This window comes from Ambystoma mexicanum, chromosome 13 (assembly GCF_040938575.1).
Source record: "Ambystoma mexicanum isolate Mex_15411 chromosome 13, UKY_AmexF1_1, whole genome shotgun sequence".
NCBI lineage: Eukaryota > Metazoa > Chordata > Amphibia > Caudata > Ambystomatidae > Ambystoma > Ambystoma mexicanum.
This window is the reverse complement of record NC_090938.1, coordinates 505419546-505441635: the sequence shown is the minus strand read 5'-3', so window position 1 is coordinate 505441635 and position 22090 is coordinate 505419546. Positions and strand designations below refer to the sequence as shown.

Sequence of the window (22090 nt, the reverse complement as noted above, 5' to 3'; positions counted from 1 at the left end):
GCCAAAGGGGAGTGGGGGTGAGAAAGTGGCGGTCAAAGCCTCAACTGACACACGCTCAATGGGTCCGATAACCGTCAAGGTAGGTGGCAGTACTGGAGTTGGCTTTGCCTGAGGGGTGTAGAGAGGGGTGGAGAGAGTGAGCTGGGAGGGGAGAAGAAAGTGATCACTCCAGGAGAGAGGAGCGGTGAGAGGGATAGTGAGGGGAAAGTCTGTAGGGATCAGAACATCAAGAGTCTGCTCTGCAGAGTGAGTCGGGCCAGAGGGTAGGATAGAGAGTGAGAGAGAGTCGCAAAGGTCCAGAGGAAGGACAGGAAGCATCCAGGTGGATGTTGAAGCCTCCAAGAAGAAGGAGTTGAGTGGTCGAGACCAGAAGGGAAGAGGAGAGGTCCACCCACTCAGAGAGGAAGGAGGAGATCTTCTGACCAGGTGGCCGATAGATGATAGCCACCGTAAGGGAATGTCTAGGAGAGAGAGGGAGCCTGCAGACGAGGCATTCGAAAGAGGAGAAAGCCTGTGTAGGAATGACAGAGGTAGGAATCCACTTGGGAAGATCAGGGCAACACCCCTTCCGAAACGGATGGACCTGGGCACGGAGAGGATCTTGTAGCTGTCAGGGAGCAGGGTATCAAAGCTTGTGACAGAGATGGCCGTGAACCATGTCTCTGTGAGACCGAGGACATCACGGGCAAGTTCTTCCAGGAGGCGGTAGATGTCAGAGGAGTGTTTGACAGCTGAGCGGCAATATGGAGAAGGTTACTGTCCTTGAAAGACTTCCAGGGAGGGGTACAAATCAGAGGTATGCCCTGCGGAGGTGTATAAGAAGCCCGAGGGGGGGCGGGGCAGAAGAGGAAGGAGGAGAGGGCAAGGTAGCCAAGGAGGAGACAGCACGGGGAGGGAAGGAAGCCGTGGAGGGGAGGGAGGGGACAGCAGGAGAAGGAAGGAAGTTGATGAGGCGTGGGATGCGTCTATCAAAGAGGAGAAGATTGGCCTGAGGGCCTTGGACCAAGACGGTACCATTCAGGTAAACATTAATGATGACCTTAGAGGAGTCGAAGGAGGCCAGAATGGCCTCCCACCGGGTGCCACCATTAATGAGAGAAGAAGAGAGGGGAGAAAGCACAGAGACCATATGAAGAGTCCACAGGTCTGGCGAGGGAAAGACTAAGAGGATGTCGGTGAGGGTTTGCCTAGAGGAGGCACTGATATAGGTGTCTGCGATGGGGAGGCCTGGGTTGGAGACCAGGATGTCCTTTTTAAATTTCTTCCTACCAGATTTAGTGAGGAGTGCAGGATAGTTGATAGAGAAGCAGTTACAAAAGATAGGAGAGACAGAGAGCACCATAGAGTAGGTGGAGGGAGGAGATGAGGAAGGGGGGACACTAGGACAGGACGCAGGGATGGGTGCCAGCAGACGAGACATAGAGAGACGGGACAATAGTAGACAATTAGAAAAGAGGATGGGCGCTTAGACAATGGTAGAAAGTTTGCTAGATGAATGCTTTGCTAAGAAGTCAAGCCACGGAATGGCACTACTTTCACAATGTCTTGTGGATACTGGAGAAGGAAAACACACCCAAGTCTGAGAGTCCTGTAAAAGGGGGAAAAAGCATAGGTTTCACAATGCAATTTAAAATACTTTCACAATGCAATTTTATATACCGGAGAAAAACCGGTAGAGGAAACTTGAAGGGGGTGGTGGAAATGGGGCTATAGTTAGCCGGGCAGGAAGGGTCAGCAGACTGCTTTTTTAGGAGCGGGTGCACAAGGGAGTGCTTGTGGGATGGAGGGAAAGAGCCAGTGGCAAAGGAGTGATTACCGAAATCGGCAAGGGCTGGGGACAAGAGAGATGTTGTCCTCAATGATTCTAGAGGAGTAGGGGAGCACCTGTTTGGATGAGACCTACAAAGAGCGAGCAACTTTAGAGACCTTTTCAGTTGCTATGTGCACCTGAAAAGGAGGGAGGAGAATGTGGGGGTATGCATTATTTATGTATGCATTATGTTCATGAACACTGTACATGCAAAGTATATACTGTTTCCTGGCCTGAGCCCTGCATGTCTAAACAAAATCAACATTGGACGCAGTTATCAGGTTTCTGTGTAAGTAGCGACTAAAATCAACATGTTTCTGCTTCACTTATCCCACTCCCCCAGGTACCAAAAGGAGTACAGTGAGTTTAAGAGGCAGCAACTTGAGCTGGACGACGACCTGAAAAGTGTGGATAACCAGATGCGATATGCTCAGTTTCAGCTGGATAAACTAAAGAAAACAAATGTCTTCAATGCAACTTTTCACATCTGGTAAAGTATTTGTGTTTTTAGAGAGTGGTCAAGGGGCCGGGGCTCTATACATGCCAACGTGCCCTCCATAATTTTGAGGATGCTCCTCCATTCCTGGTTTTTCTTTTAATTCTGGAATTTGTAGTCTCTGATTTATAATGGGGAAAGCAAACCTACAAGCTCCAGAATTCAAAGCGAAAACAGGCCTGGATCAGCATCTCCTGAATAAATAAAGTTGGACGTGTTGGTGTACATGGCGTTCTTGGCGAGCAGTGGGGGCACAGAATTTGCTCAAAGGCTGGTGTATGCATGTAACAACCTTCAAGTAGAAGTGATGGTGATAGAGACAGGAGTAAACGCAGAAATATTCAGCATGTCGGATGCAATGAAGGGAATGGAATTCGGAAGATTAAATACATTTAAATCTTCATTATGAGGTTTGTGGCAATGGTAAACTCGTCACTAATCAGGAATACGACCCGTTTGTACCACCCACCAAATTATGGGGTGAAGGTTATTTACTGGATGTAGTATCCCTAGCAACACTGCACGCAGTAACAATCACCTGATTTGAGGTAACATTTCCTATGAAAATACCGGAATTTGTATCTCTTCCCCAAGAATTGAAGGTAGAAAGGGTAAGGCCCTCTAAACCCCAGATGTTATTGCCATTAAGGGGCATACATTCATAAATTCCATTTTGAAACATGCTCCTAACAATGAAGTGACTTATCCCCTTGCAAGGAACATTAAAGTGTATTTCCCAAACACCAAGCGCATATTAAATGTGCTTTATGCATTGTGACGATTAATGGGATTACGTCACTTCTCCCCAGAGGGGGGGGCCTTTCTTTGTGAAGCCAGGGAGGTGAGCCTACTACGCATCATTCCCCCTAGGGGTGGCGGAAAGCGGGACCTGACAGGGAGATACTCTCCTCACGGGGAAAAGGATTCCCGTTCCGTGATGCAACTCCCTAACCCTCTTTCCCTTGAGAGTATGAAATCCATAAGGTCCGCCGAGAACCAATCTGAAAGCACTGCTGTATGGTATTATATTGCTCCTTTTCTTCCTGTAAGACCTTAGTACTACCAAGACAAGTAAGAGTGAAGTGAACATACAGGTTGATCCTAAGTCATCTCTTGAAAGTACTGAGAAGAAGAAGATTGAAGGAGTTATACAAACAACACCCTATCAGCTCTAGATGGTACTGGGAATAGGTGGCCCCAAAGAGGCATGGAAAATACATTGTTGACACAAACAAAAGACTAGCACTCCGCTGTGGAGGACCCAGCTACAGGATATAACCAAGAAAGGACTAAATGAAGTGAGAAGCCGGCATGAAAACTCCGCTCTTCAGGGTTCTATGTGAAGTGGTCGCCACAAAAATTCTGCGGCAACAAAGACTTTTTTTGTGTTCACTTTATATGTGGGGAGACCTGCATCCCACCACCCACAGATATTTGCATGAAAAGTGCAAAAACTGCAAAGATGTTTTAAAAATAAATCCGTCTTTTTTGCCGCTGCATTTTTCTGCAGCGATCATATCACTGGATACGCTCTTTGTGAATTTCAAACCTGGGAACAAGGAAGGTAAGCAGAGGAAACCAGTCCTCAGACTGAATGACGCTGTGGTAACGGTCGAAGGAGTCCTCTTCAGGCAGATGGAGAAGTGGACAACAATGGCGTGACCTCAAGCAGGTGGACCATGTGCTCCTTCAATGGCACTGATTCCGTCAGGCTGGGGACCCCACAGAGCCGAAAGAGTGCAGCAGGGAGAGCAGAGAGAGTTACGATGAGCATTCATCAGGAACGCAGCAACTCGACCCCCCAGGAAGAACCAGTGCCGTACCCCCACCAGAAATAGGAGTGACGGTAGAACCAGTAGGGGATTGGGGAAGAGTAAAGAGTACATCGGGAGTAATCTCCCTGGTCTTAGAAATTTTACCCAAGATACCAAGTGTGAAGAGTGCATCAGGAGTGATCTCCCTTGTCTCAGTTGTTGTGCCAACGATACCAAGTGTGAAGAACACATTGGAGTGATTTCCCTCTTCTCATTTGTTGTGCCAAAAATATTTGGAGTGCAGAGTCCACCGGGAGTAATCTCCCTCGACACATTAGGCACAAAAGAGACATTCAGCCTAATGAGTGCTACAGGAGCCTTCTCCCCCCCCCCCCCTACTAGAGTTGTTGACAGAAGTAGAAGAAACCAAGGAGACTGTAGGAGTAGCCTCCCTTGTTGTAGTAGACCGGAAGAAGATACAGAATGCCAAAGAATATCTGTTGTGAGGGGATGGACCTAGGAGACTGGCACAGGTGGTATATTTCTGGTCAAACGCTTTTATTTGAATAACGGGTTGGGAAAAATGCCTCAATAGCCCTAACTCTGAGGGGTTTCCATGCCTCAATCAAACAAATAATGACTGTCTGTGTCAGGATGTCAAAAGCAATATCCTCCATCCTCTGTCAAAACCTACCCTGTCCCTCACACCCTCATTTCAGCTAAATATAAATTATTTAGGGAAATTGTCTCTCAGCTGCTCATTCACAGCTCTCTTCTTAGTTCCAAGGTAAAATTAAAAAAAAGGTCCCAAAACAAGCACAGTTCCCAAAGAATGTTCCAAGATAATGTTCTCGTGACAAAAATAAATAGGTGCTCCAAAATTAAAGTTGCACACAACTCAAAGGGGTTATTCTCCATTCCGTTTGATAGTCTCTTTATTAGTAATCATGTCACTCGTCTTTCTCTTAAGGATTGTGTTTTAGAACATGGCTCATTCTAATAATGTGTTCCCTTCTCACCATGCGGTACCCGCTTAATTGCTCTGGAGTACATCTAATTTCTCAGCTGCTTGGATGACTGTCACATGACCCATTGCCCCTCGGTTTAAGCTATCTGTGCAGGAGTTTCAAAAGTAGTGCTGCTTTCAGCAGACTAACGCTGCTGAGCACCTCTGAACAGCCACTGATCAAAGGCGCCCTCATCAATGCCCGCTCCCTAGTCGCCCATGCACTTGATATCGCAGTCTTCATCTCTGCCAACGACCTGCACTTCCTGGCCATCACTGAAACCTGGCTGCACCAAGCAGCAGGCCCAGCTCTATCCCTCGCCATCCCTGAAGGTTATTCAATACTAAGGGAAGACCGGGACATAGGTAAAGGAGGAGGAGTAGCCTTCATAGCCAAAACATCCCTTGGCCTTAGACTAACCCCACCGCCCAGCCTCCGGTCTGCAGAACTTCTGTCAGCCAAGCTCCAACTCTCTGCTACACAAACCATACTATTACACCTCCTCTACAGACCCCCAGATCCCATCACCACATTCGAGGAAGAGATATCTGACCTCTTGACCACCAACACCAAAACAGGATCTCAAATTATCCTACTTGGCGACCTCGGGCTCGGTGACCCAAACGATGCCAATGCGCTCTCCCTGGAAAGCACCATCTCCCAACTAGGATTCAAGCTCAGAATCACAGACCCTACCCACAACAAAGGCAGGGCCCTGGACTGACTAGCGGATCTCAACTGCTCTATAGCCATCACAAAAAACGAGCAAACTGCATGGTCTGACCACCACGCCATCTCCTTCTCCATCCAAGGGAAATCACAACCAAACACTCCAACCCCCATCATCCCTCAAACCCTCACCAGAAATAACCGCAACATTACCTTACAAAACCTCTGCCCACTTATAGACAATATCCTTACCCCCACAAACTACGCTAACCTAGATGCAGAGAAACTTGCTGACCTCTACAACAAAACGTTAGAATCAGCAGTAGACACCATCGCTCCACTCAAACTCACCAAAGCCAAACCGGCTTCCCACATGAACAAATGGTTCACACCAGAGCTAAGAATCCTCCGGAACTCCAAACGAGCCGCAGAAGCCACCTGGAGAAAAACGGCCAACCTACCCAACAAAACTCAACTCTCGATAGCAGCCACCACCTACAAAACTGCCATCCTCAAGGCCAAAAAAGAGACCTATGACAACAGAATTGAGAGCGCCAAATCCAAAACAAAAGAGCTTTTCAATATCCTCAGGGAACTCTAATCCCCCCCTTACACTGGCAGAAACCTGTGTGAAAGATGCAGACTGGTGTGAGAGGATTCAAAAAGCCCTAGCAGCCAAAATCACCATGTTACAATCCAAAATCGAACAGAAAAAGCTTAGCCTATCCAAAAAAACAAACCATCCACCGCCCACCACTCCCAAAACACCCACTTGCTCCCCCTTCTCCTTCTCACCAGTTTCCACCAAAGAAGTAGAAAGCATCATTAAGGGCCTCAAACCCTCCAGATGCCAAGGGGACTCATGCCCAGCTTCCATCATCCATGAAGGCGCCAACAGTCTGGCCCCCTTCATAACGGCCCTTATCAACGCATCCTTCAAATCAAGCTCAGTGCCTAGCAGCCTCAAGGAGGCCTGGGTTATGCCACTACTAAAAAAAACCTAATCTAGACCCCAAAAACCCAACCAACTACAGACCAATCACCACCGTTCCCTACATCCTCAAGATCTTAGACAGAGTGGCCTACCTGCAAACACAGAAGCACCTGGAAGACAACAACCTCCTGGGTCTCAAACAATCCGGCTTCAGGCCAAGGCATGGAACAGAGTCAGCCCTACTGGACCTAAAAATCCAGATGGACGAGGCAAAGGACAAGGGTAATCTAGCCATTCTCTTACTGCTATATCTATCAGCAGCCTTCGACCTCTTCGACCATCAGATCCTCACGGAACATCTGATGACCTCAGCAGCCTTCTCTAACCAGGTGACTGCCTGGATCCAGTCCTTCCTAGCCAACCGAACCACGCGGGTCTTCTCCCCGGTGGCCTCAGCACTCCCTGTCCCCATCACCTGCGGCGTCCCTCAAGGCTCGTGTGTCTCGCCGACCCTATACAATATCTTCACTAAGCTATTGTTTGACCGCCTAGATAACCTGGGTGTCACATACACAAACTATGCTGATGATACCCAGGTTCTCATCACCCTATCAGGGTGCTACGATGAGGACTCCACCAAAATCAACAACCTTTATTTGGAGATCCAAGCCTGGATGGCAGAGCACGGCCTATGCCTCAACGACAAGAAAACTGAGCTCCTTCTTGTCGGCTCCCAACCACGGCTAAACAAACTAGACCCCCGCTACGCGTCCATCAACATAGACAGTAATCTAATCACAGTAGCCAAAGAAATTAAAACCCTAGGGGTTTATCTAGACTCTACTCTCTCGCTCAAAAGACAGGTGAATGCCACAGCCTCATCCACAGCTTTTACAAATAAGCGTATCAACGCCTGCAAACCTTTCCTATCTCCTTCCAGCTACATTACTCTAGCCAGAGCGCTAGTGCTCTCAAAAATTGACTACTGCAATACCCTCTTTCTTGGCACGTCAAAACGCAACCTGAACAAACTACAGGTACTTCAAAATAACGCCCTCAGAGCCGCCCTCAGTATCCCACGTCACACCCACATCTCCAGCATCAGGCAAGACGCTCACTGACTCCCTGTACGAGACAGAATCACTCTCAGATCCCTCGTCATCGTCCACAAATGCCGCTCCAATGACGCACCCAAATACCTGGCAGACAAGTTCCACAATCACACATCAACTAGACCAACTAGAACGCCATACTCACATTGCCTTTCCGTTCCCAAATTCTCCCTAAAAAAAGCAGGTGACGCCAGCTTCCCGGTCCTAGCTGCCAAACTATGGAACGCTATGCCACTAAACCTTAGAGCAGAACTCTCCTTTTGGACTTTTAGAGCCAAAACAAAAGCATGGCTTTCCAGCAAAAATTCTGCTTAATGTACTTCTTCTCTGCATGTCCTTGTCGACCATCTTGTAACCCGGTCTACTACACTTATTGCTATTATTTCAGTCTGTATTGTATATTTTTGCCATGTTGTAACTGTATCTAAGTCTCTGGCGCCCGGTTACCCCAGGGTTCGGCGCGCGGTACAAATAAAGAAACTAAACTAAACAGTGATATCTGCGATCTGATGGCTTCCCCCTTGGTCCTGCTATGGAGTTGTAGGTTGCCGTATGAAGAGGCGGGGCATCCTTTTTTATCCTGCCTCTGCCGTCTGTGGGTACGTTCTTGGGGTTTGGTTGTGAGCATGTTTTACACTCTGAGGCTGGTCTCCTGGCTTGCCTGGTAATTGCTGCTCGGGATGTAGATAAACACTTCTTGCGTTGCGAGGACCCTCACTGTCCATGCAGCAACTTTGTTTTTTTCAGCTTTGCATCCGCAGTCCTAGTCTGCTTTCCCCGAGCCGACGACCACAGCACTCAGGAAAGCCTCCTCTGCCTTCCACAGCCCTTGTCACAGGGCTGGGCTGGTATTTCGCCGGCTCCAGTGCTTGATTGCCTGGCTTTTGGCTTCAGAGTTGTGGCGCCTGTGAGGCTCTGTTTCCGCATTGGGGCTAGAGCGTCTACGTTCCCGCTGGTTCTTCTCGGGAACGGCCTTTGCCTCCCTCCACCCCCTCTCTTTTTCGTTGCCAAGTTGAAGTGCTTAATCTCAACAGTGAGTTCAGGAGTTGGTTTTGGGTATCACTTTGTCTCTCTCTTTAGCTCCCTTCACTTGCTTCACTTTGCTAGTTTCTGCCAACAACGACTTCCATGGTCTCTCTGTTCCGGACAGTTTCCTAGCTTCCATCTGTTGCTAGAAATAAATGCAGCTTTCATCTGTCTCTCTCCTTTCGCTTCACCTTCACCGCTTCTTCCTCTACCACCACTACTACGCCTGCTGCTGCTACTGTGTTTCATCCTTCTCTTTTAATTTGACGAATGGCTTCAGTAGTTGAGCAATAACTAGAACGTTGCTGGTGCTTCTCTCCTGCATCCGTGTACGGCTTCCTCGTCACAGTTTAAGCACAATTTTCATTCATCTTGGTACTTTAATAGTTCTTCATTGTTACAGCCTTATTTAGCTTAGGAATTAGTTCCCTCCCAAGCATATGCATTAGGTGGGCTGACATGTGTGTCTTTGTAAAGTTGTAAACACCTCTTGGCCATGACAGGATTTAGCTGCTGATAGAAAGGGACTTAACTCCTGGGTTCGCATAATGTGTTCTTCAGAGAGACAGTTTGTGGGACATTTAATCAAGCCCTAGAAGAAGACCAGAAAGAATTACAAGGACTTATGAGAACGAGAACTGTTCCAAGAAACTTCCTGAAAACAGACAGAGGCTGAACCAGTTAGGCCAGAAGAAGGGAGTCATTCTCCTGGCATTGGCTAGATTTGTTGGAACCAAACTGTTGCCAAAGACTATCAGAAAACATCCAGTCGAACCAGGAGAAGGGAGTCCTTCTGGTTCTGTTTAGGTTAATAGATTTTTTGATTAGTGGTAGGGCTCAAGTAGGATAGTTAAGACAGAGGACAGATATTTTTAGTTTGACAACCACCCTGATGACGAGCACCTGAGCTATTCAGTTAGGTAGCGAAAACCTTTTGGCTGTAGGGACAGGGAGGTTGTTTTCTTATATTTTGAATAAAGATCTGTATTTAAAATGCCACTCCTTTGTCTGACTCCTGCTTCTGGCATACCCCAGCGTACACGCATGTTAATTTACTTTGCAATATATATCGTTGCATGAAACATGTTTGGTTTTTTCCAGTTTGACAGTTGCAAATTCTGAATTTTTCACCTTTATCATACTGAAATCAACTCAATGGCTCGACTAAAATATATGTGTTAATCAGCAGAAAATGTGAGGTCCAGTGTAGAATTTCAACTTCAAGGTCCGGTCACAAACACCATCCCAATTCACTGATGCATTTGTAAAATCCTAATTAGCATATGCCAAAAAAACACATAAAGCGGAGTCACTACTCTGAACAGAATGGTAAGGGGATGGTTTTGCATGTATATTCGCTCAGGAAAACTGATCTTGGGAAGTCTGTGTAGCAAACCATAAAACCTAGTTTTAAAGGCATTGGACAGGCACAGAGGTGTAATCATAATGATTTGTTATTTATATAGTGCTTTTACCAAAGTGCTGCACATAAAACATGTAAATATAATTTATTACCACCCAACCGAAGTTGGTACTGATTAAACAGTATTCAAATCTGTGACCTGCAGATCGCAACAGCAAGCGCTCAACCCGCTGAGCTATCGCAGTGTAGTACTAGTGTGAGAGCAAAGACAGGGGTGGTTTTAGGTTGGAAGTCCTACTCTGCGACACAATGTGAGTCCCCTGATATTTGTGCTTAGCCTTCTATTTCACCAACCTCTTAACCCCACAACTTGGCCTCACTAGCACTTTAACTCAGTGTATTGTGTTCCCTATGAGTCCTTACCATTCCCAGGTCAGGTTTCCAATGGTACCCTGCAGGCTCTTTCCTAAAGCATGTCCTGCTCAGCTTGTGTGACTAGCTGGCCAGTATGTTTTTAAAAGGCAGCACTATTCTTCAGCCATTGTACCCTTTTGGGTAATGAAGGATTTCCTGTGGGTCCATTTAAAATAGCAGCTTTTCAGGTATTAGCATACGCGGATGATACTGTGTCGATAGCAGGATCCCTGAGAGCATTGCAGACTCTGATAAATACATATACAACCTTTGTGTGAACTAGGGTTAAAAATCAATACCAAAAAATCGGCTGTGATGGCTTGTGTGGGCATAGAAACGGCCAGTGGCAATGAAACCGATGCTCAGTGCTGGAGAAGCTATTCCTAGGGTCAAGGTTTTTGACTATCTGGGAATAAGCTTCTCAGAAGCTCTAGCTGAGAAGGCCCACCTGGCCAAACAATCGGCAAAAATGAGTCAACAAATTGGTGGTATGTTCCGTTTTATGTCAAGGTGTGAGAGTCAGCCTTTGGAGGTGATTTCCAAAATCTATGTTGAGCAAGCCAAGGCAGTCACAGTGTATGGTGCCCCGATATGGGGTTTTCAGAGGGCCGATGAAGTTAAAGTTAAGGAGAAGAAACTTTTAAGAAGACTATTTGGCCTCCCGAACTCCGTGGCCTCTATCTCTATCCATTGAGAATTGGGACTAGAGTTCTGGGAGAATCAGTGGGTGCTTACTCCAACCTTATTTTGGGTGCGGTTGTGGGGTAATGTACATGCGTCCCTTAGCCACTTTATCATCCGGTCCGTGTTGTGCAGGGCGGGGTGGCAAAGAATACCGTGGATTGACTACATCGCTAAAGCTCTGGGAGAGGCTAACTTAAGCATACTGTTTCCGCCAGGGGAACTAATAACAAAAGTAGAGGGGAATAGCTATAAACCTGTGTTACGCGACCCCTATGTGAAGAAAAGAATACTTTTACAGTACAATAATAAATCAGCACATTTACACTCATCGATAAGTAGGCCATGTGTTATCCAACCATACTTAATATAGGGTTCTTACCGGAAGGATAGATGGCTACTTACCAGGGTGAGGTTTGACTGCCTTCTTTTAAGAGGACATACCGTAATCTGGAAGGGGTTCCCGGACTCTGCTGAGTGCCCTGTGTGTGGCCATTACAAAGAAGATGTGGCCCATGTGCTGTTGTTTTGTACAGGGTACACCGGGATTCGGAGAGTAACTCTGATCCCTGTTCTTAAGAAGGCAGAGATCCGTCATTATAAAGTGGCTCTCACTTTTCTTCTGAGTGCCGAATCTGTTCTCACTGCTTGGGCATTGCTCTCTTTTTTTAAAAGAGCGATGTACTGCAGAAAAGGCCTGATTCAGCTACAGGGAGACTGAGGTCTTGTTACTGGTTGGTGGACCCTAATTGAAACACTGTTATTGCAAGGGACCTTAAGATAACTGGGCAGTGGGAATAGTTATTTAAGCAGTACCATGAAGGATATGTTGTGGTATTTATTTTTGTATGATAAAGTATTTGTATGTGATTATAGGGTGGACTTTTTTTTATGAATCTTGATGTTTTATCGATTTATGTAATGCTGTATTTGTGTTTTATGAATTTTTATTATCCAAAATAAACATCTTTGACTTGACTAAGTAGCAACTTGGTTTTTGAAGCGAAGAGAGAGAGTGTGCAACGAGGCTGAGTTTAGCCGGTAAGCATCAAAACCAATGTATGACCAGATGGGGTCATTCCATTCCTGAGACTCCCTGTTAGGAACTGAGTAGCCATGACCGGTTCCAGCTGGCTGTATGAATGTGTCTGACCTTCATTACTGAATCCACATCCTGTGTGTTTACATGGGAAACCACCAGAGGAGGTTTTCAGTATCACTACTAGCCTTGATTAGGTGACTGCAAAGTTTGAATGGTGCGTAGCACCTGATTGGTTGCTTCAATGTGCATTAAGGTCCCAAGACTGCTAAGAAGAAGGTAGTTTAGCCATACGTTTGTCAGTCCAGGAGATTCAATTGGAAGAATCTAAGAAGAATTCACCTGAGGAAGATGGTGGCTCTAATCTGGCATTTGTTCTCAACCTACAACTGAGAGCAAAGTACTGCTGGGTTCATCGTAACTCTACGTCATGTGACCGGAGTGAACCACTTTTTGGTTCCTTTCCCTTGCTTAGCTGGGCCTGCTGAGAGAGTCTCCTCCAGAACGCCTTGCGCCAGAGAAAAATTTCCTTCTGAACTGTGTACATCTCCTCTTGTTTCTGTGGCACTGACTACCTTGAAAGAGTGGCAGTGAATAGTATCTGTGGACCTACACCTGTTCAAAACACAGACATCGCCTGCTGTGACTATGGAAACTGTGATTTGCTATTTTATGAACTGTTGGAGCATTGTTTGCAATTCAGACTTGTTGAGACCGGTCTCCAAGCTACCATGTTAGATGAATGTACCCTAGCATCCATCTCTATTATCCAATGTTTGCCAGAAACCCTAAAATGCCCTTCCTGCATGGCAGTCTTCATTTATGTACTCTGCACGTCCTTTAAATTATGAATTGTGCTGCCTTTGAAGTCTTTGACGTCCCCACTGTACAATGACCGCAAGACATTCTTTTCATCTTTGGCCCGCTGGTTTGCATTAAGTGTAAACTGTTCTCCTAAATGAGATTTGTAGTCACAGTTGTGCAGTGGGAGACTGTTGGAATCATATTGGATCAGAGTGGCCGAGGAAGTCCATCTTCAGTGGCTTTCACCAGGAGGCATGTTTTTCCCCTCAAAGCACTGACACTGCACACAGCGTGCATGGTGAGCTCCGTGTTTAGTCACAGTTGTGCAGTTTGGCGAGTGTGGCTACAGCGGCAGATGGGAGTCACCAGTGCAGAAGTCAGAAAGAATTGGTGAGAGGATTTATCCTCAGGCTAACGTCAGCCTTGCCATCTGTATATAGCACATAGAGTACAGCGTCTTCTGGGTAACTGTTTAGGGTTGATTTGACTGAGACATTCGAGAGTGTGGCTCCTTGTAATTTAATGGATGCATACGCCGAAACGCGTCCTGATATGCTGAATGTAACAGACAATTCTGGTGACAGTTACAACACGCTGCCATAGAGCCACGGAGTTGGGAACTTTTAAGGACCCACAATATTTCTAACTAGACTTGACTGTACATTGGTCGGCTTACAGATCAATTTACATTGGCAGTAGGTATCACTTTTCCCGGTGTCTGAGTCAACTGGGCACAGAAGTATATGTATGATCTACGGAGCGGGAAAATGCAAACGGTTCACCAAGTTAAAGCAAAAAGAAAGAGGTGATGGCTAGAAGGTTTAGAATTAATCTTAACCTCTTGCATTGCTTTGGGCAACCCTCCAGACCATCGTTCTTCACCTGCCAAGCCATTACAGAAGGGGAGAGACAATATCTAAATCAGGCTTGGTTCCACCCCAAAAGGGGCAGTCAAGCCCGAAGTGCTAGGTCACATGCCTTCTGCATGAGACCACTTGCATCCCCAGACATGTTTCGGCCTTGTTGGGCCTCATCATTGAGGAGCAGCTTGGGTCTCTAGACCCAGCAGGCACAGTACCCACGTCTGGGCATACCCGTCCCACTCGGGTGACAAAGCAAAAACAAAGAGTGGATGGCTGGAAGGTTTAGAATGAATCTTAATCTCTGGCATTGCTCTGGGCAACCCCCCAGACCATCGTTCTTCGCCTGCCAAACCATTACAGAATGGGAAAGACCATATGCAAATCAGGCTTGCTCCCACCCCAAAAGGGGCAAGCCAGCCCGAACTGCTAGATCACATCCCTTCTGCACGAGACCACAAGCATCCCCAGACATGCTTCGGCCTTGGTGGGCCTCATTAGTGATGAGTAGCTGGGGTCTCCAGGCCCAGCAGGCACGGGACCCATGTCTGGGCATAACTGCCCCAAAACCTAAACAATCAAATACTATGGTCACATAATTTTCCCCCCCAAAAGGTGCTTAACCAGCGAACTGTATTATATGGCGAAGGGTAAGGGAGGTATGGGGCGTTCCTTTAAAACTAATTTGGAATTGCCCTGTGGTGACATGCATGAGGAAAAAGATGATCAGATCTCATTATGTGTCACCAATAACCTGGCTGACATTATTGAACATAATGCCCCATTAGACTGCTGTGAGAAGTTCGTCCAGGGTGTGAAGTCTTCTTTTTTTGATTCTCCACCCCGTTGGACGCGCTGAGATGTCCTTCTCTGTCAGGTTCAGGATCTCCCTTCCTCTGGAAATTACCAAGAAATTAGACCCTAATGGAAATTAACCGGGTTCTCTGTATTCTGGTCTCTGTATGAGGGCCTGAAATCGAAGCCTTGGCAAATTTAGCTGTGCTTGAATTACTATCATCTAAACTTGACATTGTTAAGATGCATGTGGAGGCAAAGGATTCATTATTAAATTCTGAAGCTTATTTGCAGGGGGCTGATAAGCGGCAGTATACTGCCCCTGTGTGCATATCTTCTACGACAGCAGAGTACACAGTGGATACTGTGGCACCAGCTTTAAACGTATTGAATGCCAACAGTCTTTTTGGTGGGATTGCTCAGTTGGATTGTGTGCTAGCTCTAGTGGGTGGTTCCGTTTCTTTAAAGGAGGTTGCGTCCTCACGGGCTCCTTTTCCGAATGCTGATGATGTGATCTTTGTTACATCTAGGTCCACCTCTGTTACAATTCTGACTAAATCAGATCTTGAAGTTTCATGCTTTGAATCTTATGAGTCTAGAATATCTACACGTTCAGAAAAATAAAGCAAGGGAAAAAGAGTGAACCGCAGGTGCAGAAATCAAAGAACTGTCGCGCCCATAAGGCTAATAGTCAGCTTTCAAAACATTATGCGAGTTCCTTCTTAAATCAGTCCACCGTGAGAACGGTACTGTCCAAAAGGGATAAAAGTGTAAATTATCCTCCACCAGCTAAAGTTTCCCCTATGCAATCACTATGGAGGCTAGCAAGAGTTCTAGCTTGGTGACAGTATCCGCGTCCGGGCCTCGAATAACAGTGTTAACACAGACTGAAGAGGGTGGTTGTATGAGTAAATGTGCGTGTAAGTCCTCGAGCTCCACGTAGCAAGCTGATGTACTGCCTAATTGGGATTTCAGGGGGGCATAAAAACTTCTAATAGCGTTGAAGAATCTGGTGATTGTAGAGATCAGGTGCATTTTGAGAGATATCCATTAGGTCCTTCCGCTCTCTTGACAGTAGGAATCAGGGCACACAACATGCCACTAATGTTCAGGGAAAAAAATATAAAAAATAACAACAAACAAAGTTAGTCTGCGATTAATCTCGAGGACGCTTATATAATTGTATTTTAAAGGGTTTTACATGATAATCAAATGGTTATCTTAAGACGCACACCTATTTTACATCTGCTTGCCGAGATTCCAAATTCCAAGCTTGTCGGGAATCTCATCTAATGATTTGCAGTTGGTCGATTTTATTGACAGTCAGAAGATGGAACGCTCTATTTCAGTCTTTAACTCGAGATTTGTGTTTGACTCAATTTTAAGAGAAAGAGAAGAACATAAAGAGGATTTGGCTTTGATGTCTCACACTATAAGGGGGAGCGAAAACAGATTTATTTATTTATTTATTTATTTATTTGTATCGCGCTCCAAGCCTGAAGGCATCTGGATGCTTTATTTAACAGACAACAAGTAAAATACAAATAGCAGTGATACAATGGTGCTAGGTGCATTGGACGTACGTAGGGAGAGTATAGCGGTTATTTTGCTGGTTCCTCGGGGAAGAGTCAGGTCTTGAGGTGCTTGCGAAAGGCCCAGTAGGAGCTCTCAGCCCTCTGTGTGTTTGGTGGGTTATTCCACTGTTTAGCAGCCACCACAGGGGAGCTACTGCCACAGCATTCTGGCATTTTAATCTAGGTGTGGCGAGGCACTGCAAGTATGCAGAGCGAGTGGGTCTCATTGAATGATTGAGTGTAAATTTATCTGTGAGATATTTAGGAGCTAGCTGGTGTATCCATTTGTGTGTCAAGGCCAGTGTTTTAAATTGGATTTGCTGGGAGATGGGAAGCCAATGAGGGTTCCTTCTGGTCGCTGAGATATGGGATTTTTTTAGGTATGTTCAGGGCTGCTCAAAGTGCGTTATTTTGGATTACTTGGAGTTTGTTGACATTTTGGATCTTTGTGCCTGCATACAAGGCATTGCAATAGTCTAATTGAGACAAGATGTGGGCTCTTGCAAAGGTGACGCAGCTATCGGATGATAGAAATGGTCTGCAAGCAGTGATAAGCTTGGATGTGTAAGCTGCAGTGTTGCCATCTATGTTGAACGATTTGAAGAAGCTGGGAAGTTTGTTGAGAGAGTGTTGGGAACCTAGAAGGAGGAGTTCTGTCTTATCGTCATTGAGGCAGAGACCATGTAGAGCCATCCAGGCTTGGATTGTTTGATCGATTTTGCTTAGTGATTCAGAGTCAGTGTTGTAGGACCCTGTAATCGGTATGAGGATCTGGGTGTCATCTACATAGTTGGTGTAGGTGATACCCAGTTCAAACGAGTCAATCAAAAAGAGTTTTTGTGAATATGTTGTATAGAGTTGGGGAGACGCATGATCATTGAGGTACACTGCAAGTAACCAGAGACGTTACTGCCGCTGCGATTGGAGAGAAGACCCTCATAGTTCTGTCCGAGAGGAAGGATTTAATCCAGCAGATTGCTTTATGTGAGAAATTAGCTGCAAGAGCTAAATGGTTGCAAAGTATGTTGTGATCAACCTAGTCGAATGCTGCAGAGAGGTCTAATAGGAGGAGGAGTGTTAAAGTTTCCGTTATCTTTTACCTCGTCCATTTGTATTTTAAGGTCAAGCAAGGCTGTTTCCGTCCCATGGCTTGGACAGAAGCCAGATTGTCGAATGCTGAGGAGATTATTGGTTTCCAAGTCGTTTTGGATCTGGAGGTAGTCTGCTCTAGCCAGTATTTTTAAGAGGAAGGGTACTGTGGTTATCGGTCTGTAGTTAGTCTGTGTGTTCGGGTCAAGAGTAGGTTTTTTTAAGATAGGAAGGACCCACGCATCTTTAAGATTGGATGGGACAGAACTGCTCGCAAGGATGCATTGATTAAGTTGGTGCTGTAGGGGGTTAGTTCAGAAGCGCAGTCTTTAATCAGTGAGGCCAGACAGATGTTGCCCTGACACCTTGACGGTTTGAGGCTAGAGATGATTTTTTCTGTTTCACTGTGCGAGACAGGTGACAATTCGAAAAGCATGTCTGATTTGTCGGTAGTTTGGGCTAGGTGTCAGTTGAGCCCGTGTGAGACTTTTTTTTTTGTTTTTGTTTTTGTTTCGATTTTAGATTGCAAGAGGGACATTTTGTCAGTGAGAGCTTTTTGAATACTAGAGCACCAGCTCTCATCTTTGGTGCAGCTTTGTCGAGGTTTGACTGGTGTCTCAACTTCTCTCAAGATGGAGAAGAGCTCTTTAGATTCTAATTTAGCGTTTGAAATTCTCTGGTTGTACGTGGTACTTTTAGTGTTAAGGTTTGCCTGTTTGTAGTTTTTTGATGCTGTGGAAAAGGTTTCTTTGTTCCGTAGCGTTGGGACCTTTTTCCAATTGGATTCAGCTACTCTTTTAGCAATGCGGAGGGCTTTCAGGTTAGATGTGTAACAAGTGTTGAGGTGGGCAAGAGGTTTGGCATTGTGTAGAGTTAGAGGCGCTACTTTGTCGATAGCTGTTTGCAGAGTTTGATTGTAGAGGTCCACTAAGTCTGTGGGGTCTTTGTGAAGGGGACCCTCGCCTAGTGGAAACAAAGCAAATCACCACACACTAACTGATACGCCAGACACGAGGTTGTATTCCCAATAGCTAGGGTTTATTGCAAAGCAAATAGCCTCAGTTGGCCAACTCGGTCTCACGCCCCACGACGTGTGTCTCCAGACCTCGAGGGACGCAAGAGAGCAAATAACGTACATAAGTTACATATATACAAAATGGACATCCTGCAATCAGTCATGAAATGTTCATTACGCCCATTGTACAGTTTCTTTGAACTGGGTCTGATGATTGACAATTCCGACGAATATGACACCTTCGAACATCTATTTATCAACAATATGCAACATTGCGAGTCTGGAGACATATTTCTTTGTTGAACAGAACACAGCACTTCTGTTCTTGCGAGCAAGCTGCTTACGGGGGAAGAGTTGCATTCCAGGCCTTGCTATCTCCTATTTGCTATTCGTGTCCTGGGAGTCAGCACGCTCTGCTGGGCTTAGGAAAGGGGGGCCGTAAGAAAAGCATAATTCAAGCCTTTAGCTGTTTCTTTCTAGCATTTCTACCATATTAACGAGACTAGCTGGCATCAGTGAAATGATTAAATGCTGTGGTGCTCTTCCAAGGCTACATGCGGGAGGGGATTGGGCATTCCTCTCTGGGGCTGCCTACGTTCTGTTTCAACGAATAACGCCCGGCCTCGCGGCCTTGCTCTTTCGCTTTGAACAACAAAGTAATCGGTGAAGCAGAAAGAGCTTTCGGCTTAGCAGTTTTGAACAAAAAGCAATGAGCAAACGTTAGAGAACAAAATGGCAATTCTAGTTACATCAAAAATGGCCGCACATTGGTCAAACTTATGAGTCTGTATTTCTGACATTCAGTACATGAGACGGCTGGTCTTCGGCCAATATGATACATTGCCATTAATCGTGTGGTATCTATTTTCCTTTACTGACTTTTGGTGTGCAGGTCGTGGAGTACTGTGATGAGGTGGAGCAAAGGGAGGATGTTGTTGGCTCTGATATTGCGTACGTTTCTAGAGAGTGCAGCGGGAGCCAGAGGTAGGGTGGGGTCGCCTCTAGCGTTTTTGTCTAAGTTGAAGGTGATTATGTGATGGTCTGACCAGGGGCAGTGGGAGTTAGAAGTAATGTGGGTGTTACAGTTGAGGTCCACAAGCCAGTCAAGGGTTCAGCCTTTAGTGTGGGTGGGGTAGAGTATACGTTGAGTGTAGCCTAGTGATGTGATGGTGTTGGCTAGGGTCAGGGCAGGATTGTCTTTTCAGTCATTATAGCCCAGATTGAAATCAAAGAGAAGTAGAGTATGTGTTCTGGTCTTGGTGTTGTTTGATAGGAGTTTAACAATATCATCCTCGAAAGACAATATGGGGACAGGAGGCCTGTAGATGAGATGTATGTTCAGGGTGTTTGTAGGTGATATGGTCATTTTGACGAAGAGTAGTTCACCTGCATGGAAGGCAGTGTTGGGAGTTTCCCAGATGTTGATATTGTTCTTGGCGATGATAGCTACTCCACTGACTTTACTAGTAGGTCTGTCTGTCTGTCCTGTATATAGCATAGTTTTCAGAGATCACCAGTGAGGGGGCCGGGTCTGCTGCTGCGTGGAGTCATGTTTCGGTGATCGCTAGGAAGTCTAGATCGTTGGCTGTGATTAGGTCTGCGATCTCCAATGCTGGGCTAGGGGTGATTTGGCATTAATGAGGGCACCTTGGATGGTGGTCTCTTTCAAATTGAAGTTTGTAGTGGAGGGGTGCTTAGTGTTAGTGTTTTGTGGCTTAGGCGTGATTGATGGTTGCTGGAATTTGCTTTGGCAAGGGGTCTGCAGGGTGGTATGCAGGTGGTTGACGGCGCATTTATATCTGTGGGGCTACCTGATTTAGGAATCTTTGCTTTCGGTCCAACAGGGAGGCTGTTGGCCGTGGCACCACGGTGAGAGGGGAATCTCAAGTTCAGGTGCAAGTTCTTCCAGGAGAGCGACGGTGTGGTAGTAGGGGCCATGGAGCTTGTGTACTTGTCAAACCATTTATGCTTTGTGTTGTTGCCATCAACTGGTATGTTAATAATAGGTTGGTTTATGTTAGATAGGGATTGAATCCTTCTGGTAGTCGTGGTGAGGTGGACATCTGGGTTGGCCTGCTGAGGGTGGGCATCTGTGTAGGCTTGCAGAGGGTGTGTAGTGCTGTGCAGTGAGAGGAGGTAAGAAACTAGTAGGTGAGATCAAGGTGGGGTCTGGGAAGCTTGGGGGACATGGTCAGTGAGATGGTGCTGGGTGAGTAAACCCTGGAGGGTGTATGTGCAATGTCTGGTTGTGACATGGTGCAGCTCATGCTGCTTTGTAGTTGGGGCACACAGGACATGTGTGGATAAGCTGCAAGACTTATGTCGTGAGGTAAGTAGGTGAATGGATTTGTTGCGTGCGGTCTAGTAATGTATCCTAGTACGACATGATAACATGATGTGTCAGTCCAAGATTTGTACGGGGGACAGTGCTGTGAGCAGGGTATCCTAACTGGTAAGTAAGGGGGTTCGATCGAATTAGGGCACGCGGTGGAGTAGCAAAAGGGCCAAAGAGGATGTAAGGCTATTCGATTTGCAATAGCTCTGCTAGTAGATTAGGTGGAGGATAGCATAATTACGGCCTCTGCGGGTATGCGGCTCGACCTAGTCGACCGTGACTGACTAGCTAGTATGCTAGATATGCTGAGCGTATTGAGGCATGCGGTCATAGTGTAGTATGCTTGTGTTATGTTTTCAAGGTTAAAACCTAAATAAATACAGTTGCAAAGTACATTGATAGTGAAAACAGGTCCGCGCTTAATACAATTTACTATTACTATTAATGCAAGCGGTCGTAGCATTGTATACTCACGTTACAGATTGGTATTAAATCACAGGTCAGTGCCAGTTGCCTGATACATTGAAAGCAAGCATGGGTTGACTGCATGCACGTAATGTAGGATTAGGGGGGGCGATGTTAATTGTGGTGTTCTCGGAAAGTCAGCAGAACATTTGTAGGGATAATCAAATGCTTACGAAAAAAGGCACAGTATATACTGGCCTTGGGAGTGGTTAACAACCCCACTTGGGATTAGCGGAGTTTGCAAGAACTGCAAGTCTTGTGAACTTGATTTGCCTGAGGCACTTCACGAGGATAGCAAAATGTGGTAGTACGTATAATCGAGCTTAACGGAGACGGCAGATGGGATGCTGGGTTGTGGTGGTGCCTGTCTGATAAGTTAGGGCAGCGTTCAGCTCGACTTTGGCAAAGTAGGCGGCAGCGGATAATGTTTTGGCGTGGAATGTCGCTGATGGTCCTGTGTGGTGGCTCGAATGGCGTGGCAGATCCCAGACGAAAGGTCGTCAGTGGCAGGTTGATCAGAGTATCGTTTCCAGAGGTTCCGGACAGGCACAGACAGGGCCTTTGAATGTGGCCTCCGAATTGGGGCCGGCTTACGCCTGACTGCCATTGGTAATGGCCCTTAGTAGGTGATGTTGGTCAATCGGGTGCTGCCGAGATGGGTGTATTTCACAAAGGCAGGGATGAGGCGGCCATGTTTGAATCGAAGGTACTTCTGTAATAGGCGGTGGGAACAGGGATAAAAAACGGAATACACGCTTTTTCGAGGATGCTGTACCTCGCTTTACTCTTTCAGTCAGATGACGGTGAGAAGGGCGCACAAGTGAAAATGAGCACAGCAAATGCGCTTT

General features: G+C 46.2%; 1 protein-coding gene across 1 annotated transcript in view; it reads left to right on the top strand.

Annotated features, from left to right (window-relative positions):
* Positions 1-22090, top strand: part of BECN1 (beclin 1) — a 649635-nt gene that overhangs the window by 528277 nt on the left and 99268 nt on the right. Inside the window, exon 8 of the mRNA XM_069634173.1 lies at positions 2154-2300. Within this exon, the coding sequence (XP_069490274.1) occupies positions 2154-2300 (147 nt within the window). The remainder of the gene's footprint in view (positions 1-2153; positions 2301-22090) is intronic.